Source organism: Syngnathus floridae, chromosome 1, assembly GCF_059516105.1.
Source record: "Syngnathus floridae isolate MCC-2025c chromosome 1, RoL_Sflo_1.0, whole genome shotgun sequence".
Lineage (NCBI taxonomy): Eukaryota > Metazoa > Chordata > Actinopteri > Syngnathiformes > Syngnathidae > Syngnathus > Syngnathus floridae.
In genome coordinates, this window is record NC_142413.1 from 16,389,057 (window position 1) to 16,408,109 (window position 19,053).

A 19,053-nucleotide genomic window follows, 5' to 3' on the forward strand; every position below is an offset into this window, starting at 1 on the left:
AAAACACCCAGCTATACATAGAGAATTGAGATGTTCCACTTTCTTATATTTTCATGCTGTGGTTTGATCTGAACATTAACTCGATAAAATCCTTCTTAAACAAATTTGATTGACATGCCAATGAAAGTACTTTGTGTGTGTGTGTGCGCACATGTGTCACATGACTCACTGATGAAATTAGTCTGGCCAGTGTATATGGTGTACTGCAGCTCATAAGATGTGACGCTGAACTCGTCCTCAGATGTCCAGTGAACAGTGATGGTGTCGTGTGACGCCGTGCACAACTCGTCTCGGATGGACGGCGGGCTGGGTGCTGCATGGGACAGTAGTAGCAGTAGAAAAGTATATAAATACACAAGCATGACAGTAAGACTATGAAATGTGTTTTTTTATTCATTCATTCTTTTCCTTTTGAATATGGCATATGGCAATGCATCAAAACAGCCAAGCAAAACTACTGAAAGAGCAACTGTAAAAAGCGCCTATAAAAAGGATATTTATAATGTGTCTGTGTTGATAGTTTGTTGCACAATGCACCTGTTAGGTAATCAAGGCCTTCCAGAATCTTCTTCTCTCGAGAAAAGTCCAGGGCAAAGTTGTCAAAAGCTTCATTTAGATTGACATCAGGGATGAGGACCTGGGAGGAGGCTGTCGCCATGGCAACTCTGGCATGTATTTAGGAGAGACAAAGATTGAAAAATCTGAAATGTTGAAAGAACCAACCAACCAACAGTTTTTATAGGTCTACCTCTCCATAAAAAGTACCACTTACATTCCAATCTAAAACCAAATGAGGGGCCCGGTCACCACCACAAGCACGTGAATATTCAGTGAGGTTCAGTCAAATCAAATGTGAAAAGAGATGAGTTTTTCAAAGAAGATGCAAATTACGTATCTGTTTCCATCACTCACCTTTCAGCGACATTTCGGGCAGTCTGAAGGAAGCGGGCGTGGTCATTTTCTTTCAGGCTCTGCTCTGCCTGTGTGATGAGGGCACTGGAGCGCTCCAGACACTGACGACAGTTGGCAATCTGCTGGGCCAATTTACGCAGCTTCATTACCTGGAAAACAAATTGAAATGTTCTTAATCCTCCTTAATGTTTTCTATTCATCAAAACATTATGGTTCATCAATCATCACCACTTCCAAAGGCCACCTAGTTCGTTTTGTTTGTCTTTGTTGCCCCTTTTTAATTGTTTATTTTTTCTGACATTTTGGAATAATATTCTGCACTTCCATAACAGACTCATGAGGTCCAATGTGTTTGCATGAAACTCTTGTCAGGGTGAGAGTTGCATTTAAAAAAGAAAAAGACTAAAAAAACATTAATATTCGGTTTAAAACCGAAATGTTGCTGCACTATATTGATGAAAGTTGGTGACGTTTGTTGAGAAAAATAAGCTCCAAAAACAAGTGAGCTCTGTGCTATTTTTAGAGACAAAGATTACTTGAGGATGCACGGACAGGCAAGGCAGGAAAGGAGAAAGAATGCAGCTAGTGGACAGAGGTCTAGTTTATGGGTGTGAGGTGAGGTGAGGTGAACTACTTGGCTCCTCATTCTTGTGCTGACCTCTTGAATGTGTTGCGAAAAAAGCTAACATTGGAGTTCAGCATTAGTTTGTTTTCTATTATCGAGAAACTATTCAGCCAAAGCGATGTTCTGTGCCTTGCTGCAGTTATTGTCAAACATAGCATAGTTTTATAAAGCTAGCGTTTGCAGATAAACCTTTCAATGACCTCAACAATATACTTATTTCAATTTTCATTTGCTTGTGAGACTTGAATTATGCAAACAGGCACTCTGGGGGAAAAAAATCTCACGGCGAGGGAATTGGTTAAGAGCTTGTCATCAAACGTTCTGTGAGAATCAAAGCGTTACCTAATGTGCACTTCTGTCTGTTGCTGGAAAGCCTGCTCCTTCTTAGAAACTGCTCTGATCTGGCAACCTAATGGAGTTGTCAACTGGCTATTTTATCTGCTCTTCCACGTTGAGCTTCATAATCTGCTGTCACTATAAACTCCATCCATGAAGCTTGTTGGCCACACGCAAACATGACGCTGCAACAGCATTGTTAGATAGGACAATTTGTCATACGAGATGCATCCGAAAAGTTTCAAGACTGAAATAAATAAATACATATTTGAAACCCAAAAGACACCCATGTCTTCATCTGGAGTTTTTTTTTTTTTTACTCCCATGGTGGGGATGACCGGTCTGTGAAGCGGTGGTGTTTTTAATAAACTTGTTCTAACGATTCAGGTAAAAGAACTGTCATGCCCATCACTACTTCCTTTTGGCAAGCAGAAATACTAAGTGGATTTCGATAAACTAATAGGCTCATAGTTCAATCCATGACACATTTATGATAGCGGTCGCCCCCTAATCTGAATTACATTTCCTTCTGCATTGCAGGACCAAAACTGCCAAAATCAACAAATAAAAGTGAAGTGAAAAAATAATATAAAATATAATTGAACATTTTAATTAAAATATATATGGAAATAAAATGAACAAACTATCTAATAAAATAAAATTAAAGATAAATAGAAAAATAAAGAGAAATGTAAACATTTAAAATGAGTCGCAAAATAAATGTGGAAAGAAATGCAAAATAAATACATCAAATTGAATATCAATTTCTATATGTTTTAATTCTTTTATTTAAAGTATATTTTTTATATTTGTATTCATTTTCACTTAAATGTACTTTGGATTTTGTCCTCCATTTTCACAGTATGCTAATTCTCCCTACTAGACTTCTGAAACACATCATATGGGCTGGTTGAAGTCTGAGGGAGGCTTTAATTTTCAGAAATTGCAGTTTCCGTAAGACATGAATTCTTTTGAATGTTAGCCATTAGAAAAATATGTTACAATTTAAATGAAAAATTAATTTGCGTAGCGAATCTAAAAGATATACTCATTGTTGCCAGTGACGTGTGCATTGCTCAACTAACAGTCTAGGTGCGTGTGTGAATCAGGCAGAAAAATAAAAGGTGGAAGAAGGAGCAGAATACAGTCAGAGGAAAACTTAAGATGCTTTAGAACTGATAAACATATGCCTGGGAAAGGTCAGTTCAAGCACAAAATCCTTGAGGGTGCCACAGATGCATTAGAATTGAATCAGGCAGAAAAAGCAACGGCGGAAGAAGGAGCAGAATACAGTCAGCGGCAAACTGAAGATGCTTTAGAACTGATAAACATATGCCCGGGAAAGGTCAGTTCAAGTACAAAATACTTGAGGGTGCGTTAGGATTGAGACCAACACGGAAGCCCACATTTACTGCAATAAACACTGCGTCACGTGGCATCATGTCTTGTGAGCATGCGTGCTAATTACAAAGGCATTTCTTTCACATTCAATGTCACATTTGTTTTCGCAATGTGAATGACATAAAAAGATTTAACAAATAATCCAAATTGCCTATAAAGCGTGAACCTAGTCATACATTATTTTTGCGTGCAAGAGCAGAAAACGGAAGACAATGGCGTTCCACCTTAGTCTTATTAAAAGAACAACACTTAAAAAGTCAATTTTGTTTCTTCAAAAGATTGGATGGAAGGCAGAGATGCAGATGACTAACTGAAGAGATAATTGGAGAATGGTTTAATTCATTATGACAATTGTTAATGTGACGTTCCCACACAATGTAATATTTAGCCTCATTCAATAAGAAACAAAAAGTCAGTCTCATTTTATGACGATGCATTGAAACTCTTTCATAGGAAAGTTTTACAGTTTGGGTCATGGGGAGAAGAGCATCAAAACGTTCAAAACGTTAGCAGAGCGAAACTGAAACTAGACAGAGTTGTGAGGCATCAGCTCCAAACTTCTCTGACCCATTTTTCGACAAAAAAACCCCAAACTATTTTGGTGCCTATGTGAATTTGTTTTCCCTCTGCTTCTACCTGTGCATCAAAGCAAAAAAAAAAAAAAAATTCACGGCTTGAGTGCAAATTGTACGTCCTCTTGTACCACCACAATAAAAAATTATTTGTTTTTTTTGGGGATATTTTAGAATCCAACCACGTTTTCAACATTACAATGAAAATATAGATAGGGGAGGTGGACTAAGAACGTTGCGTAAAGGCAAACACATCAGGACATGGGAGCAGAGATGAAACCTCTCCTTCGAGAGTAACAGCGTTCTGAAGAGGAACTGACAGAGAATGAGAGCGACTTGTTCTGCCATACCCGCTGTGATCAATGCCTGCATAATCCTGTTATTCTCTTGCACAGATCAACACAGATGACAGCAGCTTCTATTTTTGAAGCTTGACACAATTACAAAATATGTTTTGCTCACGGTCCCTGTACTGTCAGGAATTTTATAATCGGACTCTTTCGCAATTACTCATGTGAACTTTCATGGGCTAAACTTGACAGCGCTGAAGAGAGAAAAACAGACATGAAATGTTTTGGGTGACACATTACATTTTCAACACATTAGATGAAAAGTTGCTAGCGATCAAGTACGTACCTTATAATACCTATGTCACAGTGGGAGGTGTTCGTGATACAATATAAAATATATAGTAAATAAAATATACTGCTGAATTTGAAAACCAGAAAACTATTTAGACGACAGCTCTTGTATGTAGTGTCTAGTTAGTGTCATTTGTTAAAACTAAAACTCTAAATCATGTCCACCCAGTAAGTTCTTTAAAGTTAATTTCATTCATGGGTAAGCTGCAACTTCCATTTCACTAAAATTCCCATGAATCACATCCGATGCTGTGATTGAGTTGCGTTATTGATTGCAGGCCTCGGAATTAAATTCAATTTAAAAAATGCACAAAGGAATATCTGTGATGAGACAGGATTTACAGTTTTTGATAGAGGTATTCATTCTTGCCTCCTCTCCTCAGCTAAGCAGGTCATCAGTCATCTCTACTGATGCGCAAACTGTCTTGTTTAGAGCAATTACCAAACATATGAATCATTGCGTTTCCCCCTCTGGTTAGCCCAGCCTGCCACTGCCTTCCTTTTCCCTCTTAGCTTGACTTCATCCATTTGTCAACATCTGTGCTTACTGGAATTCATTCCTCTTAATAATTAACACATCACTTAGTGGTTAAAGTGTGTAATTCTGTGCTACCCTTTTCCACTATCTCAGACCCAGACATGCATTATTCCCTGTCTATGTCCTGTTAAATAAGTTTTCTTCCAAGAATGAAAGTGTCCTGAATAATGGTGCTGTGATTGGTCAGCGACTGATCATGATCCTTGCTGTGTGGAACCTTTATGCGATTTGTGAGTGATGTTAAGTTTGCATTCAGCACCAGCAAGCTAAAAGCTTCAAAACAACTAATTTAATACATCTTTGCCAGAAGATTGTGGGTTTTCAAGGCCTACTTGAGAGAATTGACAAGAAGGCAGATGGAGGGCAACAGTCAAAACAGCAGTTTACGTGAGCGTGACAGTTCGAAGGCTAAACAAATAACGCCCCCAAAATGAATGAATTGGACTCAATGACCAAAGTTTCTCTGTGATGGAAGATGGGTTACGCCATCTGCTCTCTCACTACGTGCTACCTCGTTGCAAATATTTCACGGACGGACGTAGCCCTGCCAGGCAGTGCAAAAGGCATACATCAAAACACATCAAAAGGGGTCTCATCCTTGATAAGTTTCCACTTCGTCATTACAAAGAATCTTAGATACCTCTTAGCAGTAAATATTCTCTGAGTTTTCCATGAAAGCACTGTTGAATTTTGTGTTCAGTCTAAATAAATCAATATTTTCCCATTTTTCTGATATATTACAAACCAATTTTTGCTTGCCCATTTTCTGCACTGACATTTTGAAATAATGTCCTCTTTTAGAATCAAGTTATTAAAATGTCTTTTAATCTGAATCCATCGATTAACATGGAAACAACAGAAGAAAATAAACATTTTTGTAGCTGTAAATTAAATACAATGAATCAATATGATCGGCATCAGCAGTGATCGGCAGATCAATTTACCTTGGCCTCCTTGATTTTCACAGCAATGACTTGCTTCCTCTGGCGGATGATCTCCACCAGCTCGTCACATTCCTCCACCAACTTGGCTTCATGCATGGCAGTGTTTACCTGGAGAAGAAGAGCCACACCATTTTGAAACTCACTGACCGCCATCCTGGATCAAATCATGGTTCTTTGACTTATGCAGTCATCAATATTTGTGAAGGAGTGAAACATCTCAGAGACATTACGTGTTGTTGTTAACAAAATAAACGACTAAAGCTAAAAAGAATTATTGCAAATAAAAAAAATCACAACTGATTAGATTTCATACGAATTAAATTCAAAGTATCACAAAAAATGGAAGGCAGACTTCAATGAATAGAAACATAGCAATTTAAAATTAAGGTTATATAATTATACGACACATTTTGTTATACTACAGAGCACAATCATGTCAGTCATTTTGACTATGAAGTGGTGGAATAATCAATTACTCATGACCCCTTTCCCCCCCCCATAAATGTATTCACGTTAAGAACTTTGATCTAATGTTCAATGAACAAAGTGTGTTAAATGTAAAAACACAGCATCACACCATGCAAGGTGGATATTTGAAAGATTTTGTCAGTTAAAATTTATTTTGTCAAAACATTTCAAGGGAATGACTATACTTAAAGGAACAACACAGTATTTGCATTCACATAAAGACATGAAAATATCTCAAGGTACACCAGCTTGTACTCGTGCTTGGAAATAAACTCCGTCAACAAATGCAAGTTAATTGCTTAGAATTTGTGTTGACATGAGATACTTTAGTCTCAGTGTGGCTTGGAATTTTTTTACATGTCAATACTCATTTTAAAATGTTAAAATGCAAGCAAATACCGAATATATAAATACCCGTGCCAACTAATGAGCAACAAGCAAGAATAATCTTCTTTGGACTTTGACCCTAAATTTGTATAAAATTCTGTCTGCGTGACATATAGCAATCAGTCAGAATACTTTTTATGACCATGTTCTCCCAATTACTCAACAAAGCTCATTAGAACGCATGCGATAAAACCTTGAAGAAATGAAAATATGACAGCCTTGGCAAGATATAACATGACTCAGTTTGATAAAATGCGTAAAAGAAGCAAGGTTGTTTGTGGAATAGCACTGTACAAATCAATGTAGTCTAATATGATCCCGATGATGCACATCAGTGAAATCACTGAATAGAAAGTATTTAATGAAGAATATAATTCACCTCGGGTTATAATCAGCGACATCATGCGGTTGGTTTCATTTGCAGCACAATGTTGGAAAGACATGCATTCATTTATATATTTTGTTTTAATGGCCAACAGGAAGTATTCAGCAGCGAGACAATGGCATGATTGAGTCAAGTTTGATAGTGTGATGTCTCAATGTAATCTTTTGTTCTGTTGAATTGTTGAGACAAGCCTGTTGACGACAGATAAATAAGCCAAGTTGTATGTGCATTTTAATGATGCGCCGATTCCCATATTGAGCCTTCAGCATGAACATTTGTCAGTGTCAGCTGCAAGACAAATGCTGCCGAATTAACCACCGAACAAATCCCCAAATTCGTTTTTCCAAGCGGCACTACAAACGTGTTTATGTTGTCAAAACTTTACTTTGCATTCTCAGGGGGAACCCAAAGTTTGAAAATTTTCCAGCAACTGAGCTGAACCTTTCTATCGGTCGGCTGTGTCGACATGAATTTGATATAACGGGGCTTGGTGGTGGTCTCAAGCACTTGAATTATTCAGGGTACTATGTTGAATTGATGCAGAATACAAATGTAAAAGTACAGTTCTTTAAAAAAAAAAAAAAAAAAACTTGGACAATGTGACTTGTACTCGATAATGTATCACTTTAGCACTAACAAGCAAAATAGAGGAAATGCTGACAACAATGAGTCACCATATATGTCAGAATATTAATTTTGGTGGCCTGCAATTATATAATAAACAAACTTAATGACAGTCAACATCTAGGGTCAAATTCTTTTTAATATCAAGAGCCAATCTCTATTTGCATAGTAGAAACGGGACATTTTGTGGTTCAAGTTTTATCTGAATGGATGTTTATATAGTGATAAATCAAATCAACTGCCATACTTTAAATATGCAAAAAAAATGAAGGTTGTTTTAAATTAACTCCAAATAAGGCATGCACAATGATAGTCATTTGGGGTAGCAAGTTTTCTGGGGTTCACACTCCACAGTTGTCTGGAAAAACCCCACAGCTTTAAAGAGTAAAATAGAAGACATAAGGAGTCTCTCCTGGTGTATTGTCTCACATGTCTTTGCACAATACATTTTTTCTCACCGACCCTTCCATGAATATATGAGCAGGAAGTTCCCTATTTGGCTTTCTGTATCAGCAACACAAGGATGGTGTATGTAAGCTCATCAACAATTAATGAACCAGAAACAATGCATCAAGTTCTGAAACGCCTGGCACATAAAAATGAATAAATAAACACACCCCCGCTCCAAAAAAAAAAAGAAAAAGAAGAACAAAGGACGGGACGGAAGCTGTTATGTGTGCTGACACATTGGATAAGTGTTTGATCGGGGTTGATGCAAACAAGGAGGTCGCCCACAAAGCTCCTCAGATTTATCTCTTTACACACGCTCACTCAACCAACATCTTTTTGTGCAAAATCCTCCCTCCTTCTCTTTGCCCTTTTCACCTCGCCATTAAACCGAACCTTGCACTTTCCGTTTCACATCTGTTTTTTCGACATTCCTTTGTCTCATGCTCTTCATTTTTCCAACCATTTCTATGATAATTTGCTCTTTTTGTGCCTACTCTCTTTGCAGGTCTGATACTGGGCAGGTCCCATTTGAAGGTGACTGGTCTCTAGTCACATTAATACCAACACTATCCTCACATATTCCTCCCATAAATAATTAAACTAGCCATTTTACAAGGGCATACTACTAGAAAGGAACTTTAAGGAGTTGCAAAAATGGTGGGGAAAACACAGTACCATAAGCCACTACAGCGACTAACAGCAAAAAACGTCAGGAGATATTCCCAATCACCACATTCATCCTGATTTGCACCAAAACTCTAAGCTGTAAGTCTCTAAGTCACACATTAAAGATTGTCTATACCTTATAACCAACTCAACAACATATGTGAGAAGGTAGTAAAAGATATGCAATGAAATAATTAGACAGGTAAACAACATTTTGACACAATTTTTAAAATCAGAGATTTAAGTGAACTCTTGTAGATTAATATTTTTGCATTGATTCAGTCTGCCCTCGATTTTCTCAAGCACACCAGGTTTTCAAAATAACATAATAATAATAATAATAATAATAATAACAATAATAATACGTAATTTTCGGACTATAAGTCGCCTTTTTTTCATAGTTTCGGTGGGGGGGTGACTAATAATAAGGAGCGACTTATATGTGTTTTTTTTCAAAAATTTTCAAAAAAAAAAAGTGAAACCGCGATAAACGAACCGCGATGTAGCAAGGGATTACTGTAATTTGAATTTCGAGTGACGTCAGCAGCGCAACGCGGCGTGGCGCAGTGGTTGTTTACAAAAAGGGCAAAGATTGATCACGGGATGACGAAGGGCCCCACGTACTACCGGCATCATTAGCGGCTTTGTTTCTAAGTGACACGGAGGACAAAGAGTTTGAAGGATTTAAGGATTTGGAGTGACACAGAAGGTTTGAAAAACTATTATGGCTTTTACGCACGCCCAGTCCTACTCTACGGAGCTTTCTTTCACCTCCGTGGATAGAAGTCGGGGGCCGGCGCTCGGCCGGGTGGCTGTCCGGGGACGGTGGATGGGGCTCGGTCATGGCTTTTAGGCACGCCCTAACCCTAACCCTAACGCATTCTATGGATCTCTCTTCCACCTCCGTGGCTGGAAGTCCACGCCGCCACACGGCTGGAAGTTTGTTTTGTTAAATAAAGAGCCGTTTACCAAACCCACATCTTTCCTTGTACTTTGTTAACGCTACAATATAGTTATATAGTAGATCTGTGGAATAACGACGAGGCTGACGTCAGGGCGCACGCGCGGCGTTGTTGACAAATGATGAGGAATTTGATCAATAGATTTAATGATTTAGAGTGCACAGATGGTTTGATAATACTATTGCTTATATAATAGTTATTTGATATCTAATTTATATATCGTTATATGGGCCTGTGGAATATTTTGAAGTGCAAGCGCCGTCAGCGGCGCGCACCCATTGTTGACAAAGGATGATTGATGGATTTAATGAATTGGAGTGACACAGATGGTTTTATAAACGTGTTATTTATGTAATAGTTTTTTTTAATAACTCTGAATGTTACATCAGGCCCGTTCTCAGCTCTTTGTTTGTGTTTATGTCACGTTAGCATACCTAGCGTTTAGCCTGTTGTTGCTTGTTCATGTCTGTTCTTGGTGTTGGATTTTATCAAATAAATTTCCCCCCAAAATGCGACTTATGCTCCAGAGCGACTTATATATGTTTTTTTTCACGTTGTTGTGCATTTTATGGCTAATACGACCCATATTCTGGAGCGACTTTTAGTCTGAAAATTACGGTAATAATAATAAATGCCATGTGGTTATATATTTAGTATATATTTATAAAGTATATTTAGTCAACTTTATGAATTAAGTGTTAGGTTTAGTTTAGGAACAGGTGGATTTTGTTTCAGCAAAGTCAAATCTATAAAGAACCCAATGTTCTAGAAAAAAAAGTAAAGGATTTTAGTTTCTATTTGTTTAGTCTGAGGCATGTGCATACTCTATTTGCATGCAGACAACGGACAATATCCCCATGCCATTGGGTTTGTCTGCACTTAATGAATCACACCATATTCAATTAGTATTGATTGGCTGAGGAGAAACATACACATACTCAAAGAGACTTTTCAAATAGAGTCCGGTCTGTAACTTCTCAGGGAGAACAGTCAAATCTCATCCGGAGAATGTTTATTTTAGTACTACAAGGGTTTTCATACAAATAATTTCTGTGTGTGTATGTGTGTGTTTCAAAGTATGACCCTTGAGATGTGCCCTTTCAGTTCTGTCTACAGTTGCATGCAAAAAGTTAAGGGTTTGACGTTTTACCTAACGTTTGGCTTCACACCAATGTACAATGATGCAAAATTTAAGGTCTAACAACTTGCATCTGTGCTGTAACATTATAACGCTTATTGCAACTCATTTATACAGTCAATACAATACTCAGAGGAACATTCTTTTTTCTTCAGCTGTAAAAAACAAATAACCACTGCATTTTACTGAGCTCAGAATAGACTGCCTTCTTTGTGCATTCATGTATGCATTCTATTAATCCCTGCTGGACAAGGTGTGCACATCAGAGGGAGTAAAACAATATCAATAGGCATTGAAGCCTGAACTGATGCACAGAATGTAACTTTATTTGTGTATGTATATTTCCATACAGTACAAAGTACAATGTATTTTAATTATTAAAATCCATGTCACAAATTTTTATGTTGTTGTTTTTGTGGATGGATTAATGGAATTTCTGTCAATATCAATAGGGAAAAAGAATTTGAGGGTCAAGTGTTTTCATGGAACAAGGCACCATTGCACATCTTCTCAAATTTTATATTTAAAAAAAAAAGAATAAATACTGACATTAAACTGTTTTGAGTTTTTAACAACTCAGCATTGAGGATGAGGCCTCAATCCACTAAAAAAACTAAAAAACAACATACTGAGAGACAAGGAATTAAAACAAGAGACAGCAGATATGAGCCAATTACCACATGACATAATCAGTTAGCAATCTCATACACAAGACAGTACAGTGTTGAATCCGAACCGTATTTTAAATTACTTAACAGCCCTTCGACCATTTTGGGAATGTTCTGTGAGGATAGTTGTAATATTGACTACACAGGAAGGACTCAATAAGACCTCCACATTCAGCTTCCGAAGCTGTGCACCCACCATTGAACTCAGTTCACTCAGTGTATTTCAATGCTCAACTGGAGTAATTGCACTCAGACAGTAAAACAGCAGTTTCCACTTTTAAATGAAACCTCCTCTATTATAGATGACTGTAAAACAATATTGCAGCGTAGTTCTTGAATAAATTGCTCAGAAATCATTTTAATTAAATTTACATGACTTCTCAATATTTGACCAGTAAGAGTTCATTTAAATAATGGATTGAGTGCTGATGGTTCTAAAACCTCAACTCATAAAGGAAATTAAATGACAGGAAAAAATTCTAGTATTGGATCAATCAGTACACTGAAAATAAAATCCAGGCCAGGCCTGACTTCCAATTAATGATCCTATGCTACACACATCAAAATACAAAGATGCAGCATACCTCAACCTGTTGACAGATCTGGATAAGTTTGGCCATTTGGTTCTCCAGTTCACTGTTCCTCTTCACTAAGTTGGTCAAGTTGTTCTCCAAGGTTTGCTGTGGAGAAGAGGCAGAAAAAAAGTGCAGGGACAAAGAGCAGAATTCATCAACCCAAATGTAAATTTCAGTTTTGTCGCCTGTTGTAGTAAACAATTTTACAAAACATGTGTTCTTTAGCGTTTAATAAAGTTTATTTTGCAAAAAATATGCAACCAGAATTTAAAAGATGGAAAATCCAATGTTTAATTGAAGTGTATTTATTCAGTGGGAAAAAACAAAATAATATATTTTTATACATCATATCATGTGCGCCACAATTATTAGCACCCCTAATGTTAATATTTTGTGCAATCCCCTTTTGCCACAAATATTTTGACCGACGCTGGCATTGTGTTTCATTAAATTAAATCAATTAATATGTTTAATTTCATCACCTAAAGTCAGCGATGCACATCCATCTTTACATTTCCAACATCAGAAGCCCAAGATCAATACGATCAAATTCAATTTAAAAAAATAAAGACAAAAATAAACATAATTGACTGGAACTTGGTTCTATAATTAATGAGGTTTTATGGAAAAAGTAACTTCCTAATCTTTCTAGAACTCTTTCTACAGCAAAACTAATCCCAGAATATCATTTAAATGACGGAATATAATGTTTTAGTGTTTTAATGACTTGTGATAATGAAACGATAGAAAATAAAAGCAATGGCCCTTGCAGAATTTTAACGCTCATAGGCTTTGACGGTCAATAGCACTTCAAACATTCATGCGGCCAAATAAAGATGAATGGAATCAAGTGAGGCCACAAATAGAGAGGCTTCAAAGGGAGCAAGTAAAGCGGGCAGAGACAAAAACTCCAAAACAAATAAGCAAACAAAAAAAAACAACAGCTGCGACGAGAACAAAGCGGCAGAAAAGCGGCAGGGTATTAAGGAGTTCTCCTCATACATGAGAAGAAGAAGAGGATCAGACCGCCACCTGGTCACTGCTCAAACTGCCCCATTGCTCCTCTTCCTCATATCTTTTATTGCATATATTTTGGTTTGTGCTGACTTAATAAGTTGCCTTCTCTCCATCCTCATCCTTTTTAGGCGTCTACCTGTGTGCTCCCCAGCAGAAGGGATGAGTGGGTGAGGGTGGTCAGTTGGTAATGGACAGCTAGAGAACTCACCGCAGCGCTTGTCTTTGAAGCCTCCATTACCGCATCTGACACTCTGCCAGGGCTCACCTGATAAGCCTACAAACACACACATACACCGGCGTAAGTGTGAGCACACGCAAAGTTGAGTGTGGAAAAAATACATGAAAATGAATAAGCGAGCTAAACACACCAAGCTTTCGTCAAGGAAAATATTTTCATTCAAATTGTTGTCAAAACACAAACACAGCTTCCACATACGTATATCTTAATTGTATCTTTAAGGCTAGGTTCGGTCTTAATGCTCAATTCGGATTTTTGGGGTGGAGAGGGCTGCAGAGGGCAGGTATGCGGGGTATTAAAATGATGTATACTAAAACAGTACCACCATCTAGCATTGACAATACATGTGATGGGACTGCAAGAACTATGGAGACGGTTGATGAGATGGAGATGGCACAGAGTGGCACAGTGGCCATAGACTGACTGCTGCTTTGATTCGAAGCTTTTGTGGCTCAATCCCCAACAGCCCTCCACCCTCATTGTTATTTGTCTCTTGGGCATTGTCTGTCCTTCACTGCAGCACCACCTCTTGCTTGAACCTGATCGTCTGTCTCCTCACTCCCTCAGCGTTATGCATTTTCAGCCCTTATTCTGTCCATCTTGCTACAGTTACAACCGCAGCAGCTGACAGCACATCGTCTCGGGTTAAATCACAACTCCGGCCAATCCTCCTACATGACATCATGATGTTGAAGAGCTTCTGCCCACGTCTCTTTGAAATAAACAGATATCCCTGTCAAATTTAATTATACACTTATCAGCCACAAGGTATAAGAGTTACTAAGTTGTTGTTTTTTTCCTCTCATTCAAAGAGCCATTTTCATTCTGTGGCTTTCAAGTGACTTTCAGCTGTTGTTGATGCGCTATATAAATAAAGTCGTATATCTGCTGTAGAATGCTAGTTGAGCTCAAACTGGTTCTCATCTAATATTGATATTACATGCATTTTTAGTAGTACAAAGTAATCAAAATAGAAATAATCTGTTCCCTATTAATAAATTGTATATATATATATATATATATATATATATATATATATATATATATATATATATATATATATATATATATATATATATATATATATATATATATATGTATGTACACACACACACACACACGCACACACACAAACTGTGCAGGCAATGGTTCAAGTTTTCTTGACAATGTAAAAAAAAAAAACACTGTGAAAGCCAAGTCATTATACTCCACAATGTATAATGGTATGCCTTGTGCCGATGATAAAAGATACTCCAATAACTATAGCATTTTTGCTTTCAACTGTGACAAATTGGCCATTTCTAACCCAGGCAATCCAATTACACTGCTCATATTGAGGCATGCAGGGATGCATCACTTTCATACTTTTCCTCAGCAACATTAAAAGATGTTCCATGAAAAGGTGACAGTCAAGTTCAAGCGTGAAACAACACACCAACAGCAAAAAGACAGAAAACTTTATAATGGGGTTTCTAATCCTGTGTCGCCTTGTCGTGGAATAAGATGAAAAAGTCCAGTTGCTAAATCGTTCAGCCATTATGACACCACAACAACAAAAATGTGTCGAAACGGCCTGAGGGGAAGTATCCGACTTCAAAGTCTTTCCCCCCCTTTAATTAATTCAAGATCCTCCCCTATGCAGAAGCCATTCAGCAGGACAGAGACACAGACAGAACTAAAGGCAAGCTAGAGATTAAAACTCATGAAAGGGAAGTAGAATAGAAGCAGGCTTGCTTTACAGCTGTTAGTAACAAGAGGATTTTAAAAAGTCAAATCATGTCAGTAACATGAGCCTTCTGGGAAACTTTTTTTTGTCTAAGGATAGCATTCTGTTGGGCACAACCCTTGAGACCAAGAGAATGGGGTGGGAGCTGGAGGGGGTAAACATTGCGGGTCGAGCTTCATCCCATCACCCAGCCGCTAACGGCTTTAATTGTAACGTGTGAAAGTAGCTGCAACTTTAACACTTTTGCATATCACCATTGAAAAACTGTTAATTTTTATCACTTGACCTACTGTTGAACTCATGTGACCTTTTAAGGATTTTAAGTCGTGGTATAAAAAAAACATGACCAGAAGCACTTAAATAAAATACTAACATTTATGTTTAAGTCCCCATGGAGAACTCTAAATTGAATTGATTGGAGAGAAACAACAAGTACAGAGGAACATGAAAAGGAAAAGGGTAAAACCACAATAAACCTCAACAGAGCTTCCACAAGGTAGGGAAAGCCAGTCGTAACAGAGATAAATGTGATTATATTTTAAGAATTGGCCCCATAGAGGACAGAGGATCAAGATCCCAAACCCTCTGTGCATTAAAAGGAACTAATAAATCATTGGTTCTGCTGAGACCAGTGTCACAATGATATTTCTAGGGTACAAAGAATCACTTCTTGAAACACTTGACCAAATCTTTTCTAAACTGCCCATTGTAGCCATATCCCACATGTGAGTTATTTTTTTTTTATGATTACTAGCAACTATTATTGTGAAGTAAGCAAAGTGAATGCAAATAACTGAAGGTGAGACAGTCAGTTACCTATAAAAAATACTTATTACATCTTTTTGTAGTTCTCAGTCTGAAATGTATTTTAGGGAGATGTTTAAAACAAAATGAGGCTTATATATCATTCACTGTCATTATATTTCTCATCCTAAAACCGCTCATTGTAATCAGTTTCAATATATTTGGTCTCATCTATGTGAAACCTTCATCTGCCCACTGATTTGAGAACTACCTTGAAGCCCGCGGGCAGCGGAATATATATGAAATTGACACGTGTAGATTTTTGAAATTGTTTCATCATCTCAGCGCGGTGCAGTGTGATTTGTTACCTTTGTCAATTCTTATCCTTGGCAAATGATATCATCAGATTGCTGCTGTTGGCTGTGATATGATACATTTTCAGAGTCAATTCACTGCTTCGATAAGATTCTGACAATGTTGGGTATATTACTGATATGTTTTCTGTGACTAACGTTCTCTAAGCCATAAACTCTGCAAAGACAGATGATACATGATTTAAAAAAACAATGACGACAACCGAACAAAGTATGATGAGCTCCCAGGCTGTTTTTCTGAAGCTGAGATTCCAGTCTTGTACATACAGCTTAGGTTCGAGTAAATAGGCGCCAAACACAAGCAGCTGCTCATGAATCAGTAAGCGAGTCTCATTTGCTGCTGGCCAAACGGAATTCTTAACAATGGCCATGCTGAATCAAATGTTAGGATTTATTGTGCAGGTGAAAAACAGAAAAGAAGAGGCACGTACATAATACTCACATAGCATTGATACCAGGACAAATGAGAAAACACAAGAGGGTGAATAGAATTACAGCCAATGTATTCAGTATGTACCTTTATCTATTTGCTTTCATTTTCACTTCGCTACTATGCTAGGCCAGCCAAATTGTAGTTGTATCACTGGATTGACAACTGGACGAACCTAACAAAATTTCAGTTACAGCTCACTCGATAATGGGATTTGTCTGAAATCGGAGTTAAGGTACAATAAGTATATATGGTTGAAAGTATAAATTTGGCGGAATAGAATTTGCAGACCAATTGTAAAAACATTAGTTGTTGATGTCATTCTAACAGCCTCTGCGTGAAAATGGCTTAGATGACGGCTGACCACAGAGGTGAAAGCAATTGTCAAAAAACAAAAACCAACCAACCAACCAACCAACCAACCAACCAACCAACCAACCAACCAACCAACCAACCAACCAACCAACCAACCAACCAACCAACCAACCAACCAACCAACCAACCAACCAACCAACCAACCAACCAACCAACCAACCAACCAACCAACCAACCAACCAAACAAACAAACAAACAAACAAACAAACAAACAAACAAACGTGTGTCCACGTTAAACACTCATGAACAAATCTAATACTTTGGAGGTCAGTCGAGTACTGAACAACCTAGCGTCTGTCCATCCGCTGAAATACCCCTTTATCTCACAAGGCAACAGTGAGCCACAGTGCTAAGTAGCCAGATTTCTCTCAAGAGTTGCTTACTCAATATATGAGGTACTGCTTTTTGTAAACGTAACGGATTAGCTCTGAAAGCATTTTCTCTCAAGTCTGAGCATTTTTCAGCGCTTGTCAAAACAGCTTAAATAAGGTAGCTTTATTTCCTTGTCATTTATGTTCAGAATATAAATAACCTCTGAGGACTACTGCAAAACAGAGTCTGGAATTTGAAGGCTGTAGTCAAACTTATTAAGTGAATTTTACAGAGATTTGTCACCTTCTAACTGGTCTGCATTGCAAAAACACATTCTGACCGAACGGGTTTAGGCGCTGGCTCCTGGGGAAATGAACATGGCATAGTTGCACATTTAGACATTCTCTGAAATGCCACAAGAGTGCATGCAGCATGTTGAGTTATTCTTACAGAAAGGAAGGCAGAGACTAAGCTAAAGATTTATACAGTTTGTATGGTGCTGAGCAACATGGCTGCAGAGAGGTATGCTGCTTCCAATACAGGTATCACTTTGCCCATAAAAGGTTCCCTTGTAAGGCTTGGTTAGGAGTGGCCATACAGGTTAATACATGACTGCAAAACTGAAAGGTTTTAGGGAAAGAGACAACTCCATTAAATACAGTACCTCCTAAGTGGGTCTACAATAGCTGATTTCTTACAAGTAGGCATTTGGCTGGCAGAAACATTCCTTTTATCGCAACAAACTCGTTTGCTCATTCAGTCACATACAACTTTTAAAGATATGTTGATCTTGCTTAAGTTTCCATGAAATGTTCTGTTTGTTCTTTTGCAAGGCGTTGGATTAGTTCAGTGGTTGAACAATGTCACACTAGTCAGCACGGCTGCCTCTCAGTTCAGAGGTGCAGGGTTTGATTCTGGCTCCAGCCTTCTTGTGTGGAGTATACATGTCCTCCCTGTGCTTGCACAGGTTTCCTCAGGGTGCTCATGTTTCTTCCCACGTTCCAAAAACATGCATGGTTGGCCATGTGACTGCTCCAAATTGCTCTTAAGCATGAGTGTGAATGTTTGTCTCGTATGTGTGCCTTGCTGGCTGGTGATCATCAGTTCAGGGTGTACCCTGCCGACTGCCTGAAGTCAGCTGGGATAGGCTCCAGCATGCCCCCGACCCTCATGAGAATTAAGCGGTTCAGAAAATTGATGGATTGATAGATGAGTTCAAGCTTTTCAGTAGGAGTCTTCTTTTCCTCTATACTGCATGAAAGCTTGACTATTTATTGTTTATAGACTTTAATTATTGGAGGGGCAATTCCACTTAGAGTCCGCAGTAAAAATGATTAGACCACACTCATAGAATGAAATCACATGCAGGCTAGCAAGGAGATATATGTATGTAATACTGAAAGGTGAAAAGAACTACTGCAAATAATTGTGGAAAAAGCGTAATGGGATATTTTCCTCCTGATTCCCGAAGATACATTCAGAGCCACGTACTCACTGTCACCATCAAACCACAACGACCGACAACAACAGTTTTCATCACAGTCA

At 38.0% G+C, this 19,053-nt stretch overlaps 1 protein-coding gene across 2 annotated transcripts in view; it reads right to left on the bottom strand.

Moving 5' to 3' along the window:
- Positions 1-19,053, bottom strand: part of mid2 (midline 2) — an 88,707-nt gene that overhangs the window by 17,413 nt on the left and 52,241 nt on the right. For both annotated transcript variants that reach the window (XM_088379030.1, XM_088379022.1), the window contains 6 exons: positions 13,518-13,583; positions 12,302-12,397; positions 5,970-6,077; positions 913-1,061; positions 538-665; positions 170-313 (listed from right to left, as the gene is read on the bottom strand). In XM_088379030.1, coding sequence (XP_088235156.1) covers positions 170-313; positions 538-665; positions 913-1,061; positions 5,970-6,077; positions 12,302-12,397; positions 13,518-13,583 — 691 coding nt within the window. The remainder of the gene's footprint in view (positions 1-169; positions 314-537; positions 666-912; positions 1,062-5,969; positions 6,078-12,301; positions 12,398-13,517; positions 13,584-19,053) is intronic.